We start from the raw sequence: 12,327 nt of genomic DNA, 5'->3' as shown, positions 1-12,327 counted from the left end.
CAAGCTAGTGATAAATTACACTAACATCAATTGGTCAGGACTCCGGAGACTTCCTCCGTGGGTCATTGGTTACAGCTAAGGTTCTAATAAAAGCAAGCTGACCTTTTCTTGTCTTTTATAAGTTTTAATAATACAATTTGATGATAGTACAAAAATTAGTTTTTCCAGTAAAAAATAAAAGTCTAATATCCTAATTCAAAGTAAAAAGCCTCAGACTGTCAGACAACGGAGAAACAGAGGTCGTGTCCAGTTTCTGTTGGACTTGTCGAAACTTTATCCTTTTATAAACAAGTTGCCAAGTCCGAATTCTTCCTTGGTAATGTCACAGTCTTTGGGGAACGCCTTCAAAAGAAATGCATAAATACAACAGTATTCCTTTGTTTTCTATCTTCAGGGCCTTTGTTGTATTCTTGTCCGACGTGTCTGCAAGACATCCCATCTGATGGTAAGTCACTCTTTGTTCCTTTCTCTATCTTTTACAGGTTAAATGCATTATTCTTTCTATTACATGTTATAACAACTATTTCAATAAACAGTTAATACAATATTGTGTGAATGTCTTTCTTAAAACATGCAACATGTAATTTATCATGCATATATTTTTCAAACAAAACGGTTACAATAATACTTGGTGTACATAATAAAAATATACCATATATCTAAACTGGCTTTTACTCATGTCTGCCTATATAATAAGCAAGGTTCCCACGGGGTCTTAAAAAGACTAAAACTCAGAAAGTTACATTTAAGGCCTTAAAAAGTATTAAAAATGATAATTCCCGAAAAGCGCTGTCCGCAGAAAATAAATAGTTAAAGTTGTAGAACTAATCAGTGGTCTAGGTCTTTTAGTCTAGGACTAGTCTAATCCCTGTCCAGGAAACTGCCCCTACAACTATTGAGACAATATATTAAGTAAAGTAAGCAGGGGTTTAATAACATGAGACACATGAATCCTCTTAGATTTAAATTATATTAAGATGTTACCGCATCTGTTCATTCTGTATACTGTGTATATTTGTGATCTTTTTTTATGTGACAATAATAAGCAAGCCATTTATAGGTTGATTTCCCTGAAAGTTGTGTAATGACATAACAGTTTAATATTACAGATAAATCACTGGTTTCTAGCTATAATTGAACATGTAAACCATAATTAACTAACTAGCAGTCCAAAGAGGTTTTGAAAGAAAAACATTTATTTTTAAATAACTAAAGTATCCTGTGCACATACAAAACATTTGGATACATGCATTCTACACATACAGCTTTAGCCTCATACAAGACCTAATAAATGCAATTTATATATTTTCTGCATAAAAAGACTGAAGTTCAAATTAACCTATAAACATTGGATTTTAGAAATATTCACAACAGTCGTTTGGTGTTTACTGTTTAGAGACTTGGCTTGCCTAGTTACATTGATGCAATGAGTAAAAAGTAGCATAGAAATCATTGTTCCCGAACACCAGAAGAATTAATAAAAGGAAAATATGGGCAAGTCTGCTAAACTTGCAACATTACCCACAGCATAATGCAACATTTGTCTATGGCAAAAATAAACTGACTAGGATTAAAAAATAAAATGCTTAAAAAGTGCATATTGAGCACTTTGCGGATGTTTATTTAATTAATTGATCTCATACATCAATGATTCACTTTAATATATTAATAGAAGAAATCCGAAGCTCTCTGATCATCCTATAATCTGTACCAAAGAGCCCGTAGTGTAATGGGAACTTGTCCAACATGAAGACAGTCATACAAAGCAAACTTCAGTCCATGGGAAGGACAAGTTTCTTTCTGAGGGTATATCGAGGTTCAGGCATCTGCTTGTAGCCTCTCAATGTCCTGGTGCTCACTTCAGAGTCCACCTTCGTCAGAATTGACCAAATATCCTCTTTTCTGTAAGAAAGGCAAACATAACATTAATCAGTATTTTCTGTTAACCTCAACACTTAATATCATGTCCAAATGTAAGTGAGTTTTCAACTATTTTGACTCTTTTTCCAATGGATTTTAGCAAGCAATCGTTCTTGTTAACTTCACAGCGCACATTAGTGCCTAAAACTTCTGAAATGAAGGTGACTTTAAATAATAGGCGAACAACAGCCGGTAGTAAGAAATGTAACTAAAGATATTGGTTATAACAAGATTAAACATTGCTATAAAAAGGGGAGAACAAAAAGGGTGTCCAGCTAAAAAGCCAAAAAACCCAGAAATAAGTTTTTATAAGCTGTCGTCCCCAAAAAAAAAAACGAGTGTTTAAAGACACAAAAGTGGAAACAGGCAACTTTTCATAGTTATACTATTAGTAGAACAGCACCCATGTAAGAATTGCTGTAATATCCTGACCAAAAGGCACCACCCCCTGGAAGACACAGCGGGGCCACAGGTGCTTGAGACAACAAGGACATTCAAAGAGATATCTTTACATCACTACCGGTTTCCTCCCGAACTCCCAGCACGGGAGCCGAGATCCCGCAACCCCTCCCTCGGGAATCAGAACTTTCCACAGAACTCGGAGGACTCCCCACAGAGTAACATTTGGTTTTCAAATATCACATCCTGAGGCAAATTGTGACTCTGCGGCCAAAAGGCCTAACCCCCTCTGCCCCTCCTTTCTCTCCTTGCACTCTTGACACAGGACATTCTAGATTTCATTGAATGATTATGTGAAAAGACATATCCCATGCAAATAACAATTTAAAGTGTTCATGTTTCCTATCTTTGCAAAGGTCTTGTTGTGACTGGTACAAGGGTCTTATTCATATATATACACAATCATAAAAAACAAAAAATAAACAAGGTTTGACAGAATTAAGAAAAGCATGACTCCATAGAAGGGGTGTGTACCCCATCTCAGATCAAGTGAGGTGCCTCCCACAGGTTTGGATCCAATCACTTCAAATCCCAATTGTTAAAGAGTATTTACATAAATGTTTATTTGATCTGGGTATTCAAGGATAGTTGGCAAATTACTCGAGGAGTCTGTAGACAGATTTCCCACACAAGCACTGTGTATAGTTTTCATCTCCAGGAAACATTTCAAACGTTCTCATTTCGTACCATTAAGGGTTGATTGGTCAATGTATTACATTGTTTTGAACTATTTCATACTATTGATATTTCTTATGATTGATTAATATACTATATTGGTTGAATTGGCTTTTGAATTATTGTACTGTTACCTGGTTAATAAATGGTTACGTTTTTCTGCATTCTGCATTACTCTGAATTATTGACTACAAGTAAATTGATGCATCCTCTGTTACCGCAAATCTACGACCAGGATTAAGTAGGCGTATTGTCTGCCATTTTGTGTTTTGGTTATTTGGTCTGACGAACCACTTACTCTTAATAGGGTTAAGTTTGGCGTATCGTCTGCCTTTTACTATTTTGGTCTGACGAACCACTTACCCTTAATCAATAGAGTAAAGTTTGGCGCATGGTCTGCCTTTTCATTATATTATTTTGGTTTGACAAACCACTTACTCTTTATCAATAGAGTAAAGTTTGGCGCATCGTCTGCCTTTTCGTTTTCCATTCATTATTTAATTATTTTCCATTCATTATTTAATTCTACAGTATACATCCTTATATCTCTTTACTTTAAATTTGTTATTTCTCTCATATTTTTATTGTTTACTTGCATTCCATTCCTTTTATAGCTATATTTATGTATATTGTTCAACTGTGTTGTTTACTTTAATAATTGCACTGTCCTTGGAGTGGACCTGAATCACATTTCACTGCTGATTATATATGCTCTATATAATTGTGTATGTGACAAATAAAAATCTTGAATCTTGAATCTTGAATCTTGAATATTATTTTGGTCTGACGAACCACTTAATTTTAACTATAGGCTTAAGCATCGACGAATCGACTGCCTTTAATTGTTTGGTCTGACGAACTAATTAACTCTACTTAACAGAGTTAAACATAGCTGTATTGACTGCAATTAATTATAAGGTCTGACGAACTTCTTAACTCTTGATTAGTTGTATGGTCGAGTTTGTGATCGTGAACCTGCAGCAGCTGATGCAAGGATTCAAAGTGACAATTGAGATCCACTTGAACGAGTCAATATAACGATGAGTTAAATAGAATGATCAAATATTAATCTAAATTTAATAATCACCAACAAATTCGTAAATGTTTCATTATGGAGTCAGATGAAATAACGAGGTAATGTATATTAATTCATATTTGTTTGTAAACAAATATCTTTAAACCAATTCTGTTATGTTGCGAAAAGGAAAAATGGCTTCTACCGCGCCATTGGCTACCGTCGTTGGACCTGTGGGCAGACCCCGTAAAGGGACCTTACACCCACTAGAGGGAAACTTAGTCAGCGATCCACTTTTTTGTCCTTAAAGGCTGAGTTTTACGGCTCGACAACTTATAAAAACTTATTTCTGGGTTTTTTGGCTTGTTAGCTGTACACCTTGTCACACAGCAGCTTTTAGGCATTATTCTGTTTTTTGTTATAAGCCAGAAATGACAAGGAGGCGGCCTCTCGCAATACAAAGTCAATGGAGACGGTTGGATTGTTTTCCCCCGGTGGGCGTGGTTTCAAATTAGCATAACTGCGCTCTGTCTCTACTCTTGTTGTATTTGGCCAATCACAGCACACTGGATAGCGGGCCAATCAAAGCACACCGCGCTTTTCAGAACGATGAGCTTTGTTTAAATCGAAGCGTTTCAGAAAGGCAGTGCTTAGAGGAGCAACAATAATGTACGGGATGTGGAAAATAATGTTTTTTGAGCCTTAAACCGCGCAAACACATTGCATTACACCAAACACACAAAAACATGTCATATGACTCCTTAAAAGTTATGGTAAAATTAATGTCAGATTTAACTGTTAATCAGAAATATGGGAGCGGTTTTCCAGACAGGGATTAGACTAGTCCTAGAGTAAAAAAATGTAAGAGCTGTCTAAACTGAAAACAACTTGCGCTGACATATCTTAAAATACATCAGTACCCTTTCTTTTGCCGCAAAATGCACACAAGTAATGTTTTTAGTAAGGCATGTTTGTTAAAACTATTTATATGTCCTAATTAAACTAAGGCCTAGTCCTGGTTTAAGATAATCCCTGTCCGGGAAACCGCCCCATGGGGTTTGATTGTGAATTTAGAAATATCTGTCTTTCCCGAGGCATTGCAAACATTTTAATTAAACATGGTTACTGAATCACTGTGTTACTCATTAAAGATTAAAAACTAAATTAATAGAAATGTTAAGATAAATATTAAAGTATTGTTTTTTTTTGTAAATTGTTCATTGAATGAAACGTTTATTTTATAAAAAAAAATGAATCTATCCCATTTCAAACCCACCTGGGGCAGAGATCCTCCAGTTGTCTACAAAGTTCCTGAATATAAATGGATCCATCTGTGGTGTGACGGTAAGATTGGTAATCCTCTACTGTGGCCATTCCAATCAGCAAATCAGCTTCTATAGTAATACTGTAGGGGGCGACCTTTTGAGCATCCTCTTCAAATGTTCCTTCTGTATTTTGCTCCTCTCCATCCGCCATCCACATGGCTCTCTGGCACGCGTTACCTTGGTTGGCTTGAATGAAGAAAAACTTAGGCTTGTTAGCCAGTGTGCGGCATTTAGCTGCGTGCTGCGTGAGCTCACGAATTTCAACCTGCTCGCCATCTACACCAAAGACAGCACCTTTCTCTCCGTGGGAGAGGACACAGCACACGAAAATGTCCATTTGAGAGTGATCCTTTTCTGCAAACTGCTTCACCACTTCGACCATCTTTGAGGCTGTGAGATCATCTTGCACAGTAATCTCAAAACACATTCTCTTAAATACTCTCTCAAGTGATTCTGAAATAAAAGGATAACGATTAATATGTTTAATTTTTGATAAGAAATACATTTGTCATTAGTCAAGTTACCAAACTGTGTGGAATACCTTTGTCTTTATGTGTGCCTTTTCGGTTCCCTAATTTCTGAATTTTGGACATTTCGAAGTTGTAATTGTTGATGATTAAACAGTGTCCTACAGGTCTATGGCTGATGGTATAGTAGTCCTTCTACATGAATGCAAAGCACATTATGGTGTCAAAATTCAAATTGCTCTCTCTTGGTTATACAGGAAAAGAGTTACTATACAAGTATGTTGAAATGTATATACTGTTTAAACAGTTAAATGTAATCTTGTTTTTACCTCATCATATGTGGTTGTCTGTTCCTCAATCTGTGAATCAGTAGCAAGAGAGGGTCTCCTTACTTAAAGCATAATGAGAGAGAGAGAGAGAGAGAGAGAGAGAGAGAGAGAGAGAGAACACTGTTTTATGGTAAAAACACAACAAAGTTAATAGTAAACATAAAAATGAATAGTATAACTTACGTCCACTCATTTCTGTCTCCATAGACTGTATTAAATTTAGGTTGTGTAGGGATGAAAAATAACAGGCGTTTTAATTCAAAATAAATCCATTTCATGTATTCATATTTCATATTTTTTAACATCAAAAAATGCTTGACAAAAGCAGGGACATTATAACACATTTTATGATTCTCACATACATAAATGGGAAACATGGATCAAATCACCAAAAATACATCTTAAAGCACACAACTGAATGCTATTGTAAAACAAAATGACTATTGATGAAAACTTATCTTACATTTGTAATACTTCTGTCAGGATAGCTGGGTATGAAGTGTTCACGGTTAGATAATTCCTGTAGAGGAGGTCTGCCACCTACTGGACAAATAAAGCTGTTGTATTTTATTGGTAAAACATATCAAACTTATGATTTACACAAAACAAAAAAACAGGAAGAGTAACTGATCTAATTAGTAACCTTGTTCCCGGTCTCTTTGCGGGTTCCTGAACTTCTCTATTCTGTCAGCCAGCTGTTTGTCACATTTGTCCAGAATATCTTTCAGTTCATCCAGGTTGTCTTCTCCAAGCTTCTGTTGCTTTTCCATCTCAATAATAATGTCCATAAATGACTGTATGAAACACATAAAAACACTGTTTAGTGTGACCCATTCTTGTGTAATTGGGATATCCAATATGATCATAAACCTGGGATTACAAAAACATTATAAATTATTCCTATACACATTTTTTTTAAAGAAAACACTTTTTTATTACAAAATAAATAAAATATTTTATTCCTTAATTTTACATCACTACCTTTTGAAAGTCTTAAAGGTCCCATTCTTTCTGTGTTTTTGAAGCTTTGATTGTGTTGACAGTGTGCAATATAAAATGCCATGTTTCTACAGTAGCCCAAAATGGACAAACTGCTCTACTTTTTACACTATTCTGTCTCAGGCAACAACATTTTTGTCCTGTGGCGGCTACTGTAGCTTCTCTATGTGCTTCGAAAAGGAGGGGTGACCTGTGGACTAAGCCGTTGCTTGCAATTCGCAATTTCACCACTAGATGCAGTAAAAATAAACACACAGCACCTTTAAAGCTTTTGTTTACTTCCAGTCTTATTTGTGATATAAATTCTACATTTGTCATATTGGACACCACTTTCTTCAACTTACAGTACATGTTTCAAGTTTTGCTTTTGGAAGATCTGAAAGAAACTTCACAATACGAAGGTTTTCTTCAGTCATGTCCTCAGACAGTTGAAAAAGCATCTTTCTGTAATGAAAGAACAAGAAGAATGTAATATCAAAGATGAAAAATGTACCATTTCCCAAAACAACTGCCAACTCTCACGCATTCACCGTGAGACTCACGCAACTGACCCCATTCTCACGCAGGCTTGTGCCCACCATTGAGATTCCTATTGAGTTTAATAAAAGTCATGAAATAATTGAAATAATTTTTATGCAGTCTTTTCCAACTATTTAACACAGAAATAGCTAAAATCCACACTATTATCAATTGGCAAATGGTTAGGACTTATATAAAAAAATATTACCCCCCCCCCCAATTTATCAACCACTATTGACAATTCTGTCTATCTACAGCAATAGATACATATAAATCTAGTTTAACAGTTGTTAGGCTACATACTGTAATGAAAGATTAGAAAGAGCGGCTATGATAGATCGCTAAACAATGAATCTACAGTTCAAATAGTTTTCTTCATACCTGTACGATGAGACACGCTTATAGTCATCATGTGCCAGATCATGCTCCACCTGCTCTTTGGACATGTTTAGGATCTTTAGCAAGTCGAAACGTCGAATTATGATGAGAAGCTCGGGGATAAGCAGCCCCTCATCGAGTCCCTGCTCCTCAAGTCTTTGAAAGAGATCTTTGAAATCAGTCACTGTCTCCAAACGCTTCTTCTGAACTAGGTCAGTGCAGAGAAACTTAAGCTGAGCCACTTCACCTTTCTCCAGGTCCTCATCAATCTTAAGAAGCTTCTTTAGATCCATGCTGAGCAAAAAATATCAGGAAATGAAACAACAAAGGACCAAAGATTATCCAAAGAATGAAATATCAATGATACGATCAAAAACTTTAAGGGGTGGTTTCCCGGACAGGGACTATCTTAAAACAGGACTAGGCCTTAGTTTAATAAGGAAATATAACTAGTTTTAACAAACATGCCCTACTAAAAACATTGCTTGTGTGCACATTGCTTGTGTGCATTTTAAAGGAAAATATTCCTTTAATTTTTAATGGTCTGTCATGGACCCAGTAACACATATGAGATACTGTTGGAAAGCTTAGAATCTCTACTTTCTGCAGATATGCATCACTTTGAGATATGTTTTACTGTAAGAAAGTTATTTACACTTAATTTACACTATCACCCCCCACAATTTTTTTATGATTTAATATTCACATATTTCATATTTTTCAAGTATTACAAACATGGGCAAGTCTTATATCAAATGAAAGCTCTCTCTCAGGAAAAAGGCTACATCATTTTTGTTCTATTATCATCACATATCCAACAATCGTTGAATGAATAATGAGGTAAAAAAATTCGTCTTTTGTAAACATATGTGAATTGTGAAACTTGAGTGTGAACTGCCTCAGATAGCACAGATAGACTCAAATGATACACCATCTTTTATCTTAGGTCCTACTCTAAACAATGAGTCCATTCACAGCATTTTCTTTAGTTGTGTGCATAATTAGTCCCTTGCTATTTATTATATGTGCAAAACAAAAAAAAGTATTTTATATGAAAAATGTATTTTCACACCCTTCAGTAAAATAAGAATAACTTTTGAATGCGACATGCTAAAGAGATCATTCTTTTTTTGGGTGTTTACTGTCTGCTGCTACTAACAACCAGAAGCAGTCTGCTAGATCACACAGAACCAGAGTGATTCACTTTCAGAGACAGTGTTTACAACATAAAAAAAGAAAATTTGGTGTTTCATCATATGACAAATAACCTAAATAACAATATTTGTCACAAACAGCAGTTTTTTTATGTAACTTCAAAGGGTTTTCTGCAAAATGATATAAAGATATTGCATTTATTCCACTGTATGTGGTTATGAGGACACTTCAAATATTTTTAGGCAGAAATTGAATACAAAAAGAGTATTATTCATCCTTCAGTTTGAATAGAATAACTTTTGCAATGATTATAGAGAAAATGTTTATTTTTCCTCTGTAAGCTGACATTTGCTGGAATCAAAGAGAATTGTCTGAAGGTTTCGTAACCACCCAGGGCCAGAGTTATACACTTTTAAATACAGACTTTAGAAAAAAAACCATCAAAAAGCTCCTATTATTTATTTTTGTGTTTATTAGAGGACTGACAACACATACAACCATGTTGAGCACTTTCAACAGTGTTTTATGTAATTTCAAAGGGTTTCCTGTAAAATGATACCAAACACATACCAAACCTCTGCATGTTGGTATGGGAAGCTTTTGAAATTGGGTAGGGCAAACCAGGCGGAAATCCCCAAAATAGTCTCAGATTACTACCCTCGCTTTTCTATGCTTTTTCCTATATCTATTAATGTAAAGCTGCTTTGAAACAATTAACAATTGTGAAAAGCGCTATATAAATAAAATTGAATTAAACAGCTGAAAATGAAGACATGTCTTACAGTTCATCTTCTATAATGAATATATTTCTCGAGTTATGCCAAGCTTTAAATTGGGTAGAAACTCTGAACTTTTCTTCAAAAGGTGTGGACATTTGGGGGGCCTTTGAAAGACTGATGGGCTGGATCAACTGAGGTAAAAGCTTAATTAAATAAATTATAAAATAATTGTATCTATTAAAGCATATCAGGAAAAGAACCTACATTAATTGGATTAAATGAATGGATTGTCGACATATAAACATGTACAGATGTCACATGATGCCCATGAACTTTCAATATGACGTTTAAGCTAACTTTCTAGCAGTAATTTACATTAAAACGATGTTATACTTTAACAAAAAGAAACCATAATTTAAAATGTATTAATCATTGAATGTTACCCCTGTTGGAGAAACCAGCATACCACACCAGCTAAACCAGCAGGGATACTGGTGTACGTTGTCACTGCTTGAAAATATCTGTTATTACTTTTTATTAAATTATTACTTGTTGTAAACAACACAAGAAATAACATTACCCGATGAGTGTGTCGCCCGCTACAATGATGTAATTGCGATGACGTGAATTCTTCAATCAACTAATATGCTTGACATTCATCTTACCTTTTATCATCCATTTGAAATCCGCGTGCAAATATTTAAAGTCAGAGTAAAGTGATAAGAAAGGCGCTTATCGTGTCGTCTTCTCGCTTACTTTCGGTTTCAGCTTAAAAAAAAGAAGATAGGGCCAAGCTCCTATCCTCGGTAAGTTACTGACTTTCCCCATATCAAGAATATACAGTTATTGTATATAGATGCACACCGCAAAGGAATGTGTGCTTTCTTGTACAAAGTCAGAATTGTTTGAAATATTAAAAATATTTGTATTATTTTTCTCAGGTACAGACATCTACACAATACTACTTTCTGTGAATTATGAGGTCAGCCAACATGGGATTTCTAAACAAATGCCTGTCCATGAAGTTGCCAGGTCTTGGATTTATCCTGTACCTAGTACATGAAACAATGAAGTCCAACAGTAGGCTACTGGTGATTCAGTTAAAATCTTTTCATTAATTCAGTTAAAGTCATCAAACATATTCTGTATAAAAATATTTCATTTTTAAATGAGAATCAAAACGGGAATTTTAAGACATACAATTTTTTCTTTTAACTATTTAAAAAAAACTTGAGAATACATTTTTCCAATAGTTTTTTACAAATTATACACAAACTGTAAAAAAATTTGATCCTTGTTTTCTATCAATTTTATTGTGGCCAGATGACATCACGATAACTGAATTATCACAGTATCTACTAGGATTTGTTTGGTAAATCCTTTTTTTTTATATATAAATACTTTTTAATCAGTGACAATATTAAGCAAGCAATTTGTAGGTTAATTTCCCTGAAAGTTGTAAACAGAGTGGCAATGACATAACAGTCAAATATTACAGCGTAGATATCATTGTTCCCGAACACCAGAAGAATTAATAAAAGGAAATTATGGGCCAATCTGCAAAACTTGCAATATTACCCGCAGCATAATGCAATATTTGTCTATTAAAATAAAATGCTTAAAAGTGCATGGTGAGCACTTTGGGGATGTTTATTTAATTATTTTATCTCATCTCTATACTTCAATGATTCCCTTTACTACATTAATGCCAGAAATCTTAAGGGGATAGTTCGGCCAAAATTGATATTAAACCCATGATTTACTCACCCCCAAGCTGTCCGAGTTGCATATGTCCATCGTTTTTCAGACAAACACATTTTCGGATATTTTAGAAAATGTTTTAGACCTTTCAGTTGATTAAATGTAATGTTACGGGGTCCACGACCTTCAAGTCTAAAAAAAGTGTGTCCATCCTTCACAAATGAAATCCAAACGGCTCCAGGATGATAAACAAAGGTCTTCTGAGGGTAATCCGTGCGGTGTTGTTGTAGAAATATCCATATTTAAAACTTTATTAACGTAAATAAGACCTTCCGGTAGCGCCGCCATCTTAGTCGAGTCCGCATTCAGGATGAGAGCTTACGCAGCCTACGGAGGCTACTCTGCTGCTGCTCTGTGCCCCCGCCCTCCGAATTTGTCATACGTCACTAAGAAAAGTGCGTACACTACGCTAATACTCTCTCCTGAATACAGAGGAGTCTAAGATGGCGGCGCTACCGGAAGGTATTTATTTTCGTTAATAAAGTTTTAAATATGGATATTTCTACAACAACACTGCGCACATTACCCTCAGAAGACCTTTGTTTATCATCCTGGAGCCGTTTGGATTTAATTTGTGAAGAATGGACGCACTTTTTTTGGACGTGG

General features: G+C 35.1%; 1 protein-coding gene across 6 annotated transcripts; it reads right to left on the bottom strand.

Moving 5' to 3' along the window:
- Positions 1-1,174: 1,174 nt before the first annotated feature.
- On the bottom strand, positions 1,175-11,050 carry LOC135717870 (caspase-8-like). 6 transcript variants are annotated; one of them, XM_065240149.2, is made up of 10 exons: positions 10,626-11,050; positions 8,090-8,380; positions 7,534-7,633; positions 6,834-6,984; positions 6,654-6,733; positions 6,374-6,398; positions 6,191-6,252; positions 5,936-6,053; positions 5,346-5,847; positions 1,175-1,902 (listed from the first exon to the last, which is right to left on the bottom strand). In XM_065240149.2, the coding sequence occupies exons 1-10, from the start codon at positions 10,637-10,639 to the stop codon at positions 1,773-1,775; spliced, it is 1,473 nt and encodes a 490-aa protein (XP_065096221.1). In that variant the 5' UTR covers positions 10,640-11,050; the 3' UTR covers positions 1,175-1,772. The 6 variants fall into 6 exon arrangements, with proteins under 6 accessions (XP_065096221.1, XP_065096224.1, XP_065096220.1 ...); XM_065240152.2 differs by having other exon boundaries at positions 6,669-6,733; positions 10,626-11,049; XM_065240148.2 differs by having other exon boundaries at positions 5,936-6,056; positions 6,654-6,730; positions 10,626-11,047.
- Positions 11,051-12,327: the final 1,277 nt, after the last annotated feature.

The sequence above is a fragment of the Paramisgurnus dabryanus genome, chromosome 7, assembly GCF_030506205.2.
Source record: "Paramisgurnus dabryanus chromosome 7, PD_genome_1.1, whole genome shotgun sequence".
Lineage (NCBI taxonomy): Eukaryota > Metazoa > Chordata > Actinopteri > Cypriniformes > Cobitidae > Paramisgurnus > Paramisgurnus dabryanus.
The sequence above is the reverse complement of the archived record's forward strand: the minus strand, read 5'-3'. Positions and strand labels throughout refer to the sequence as shown.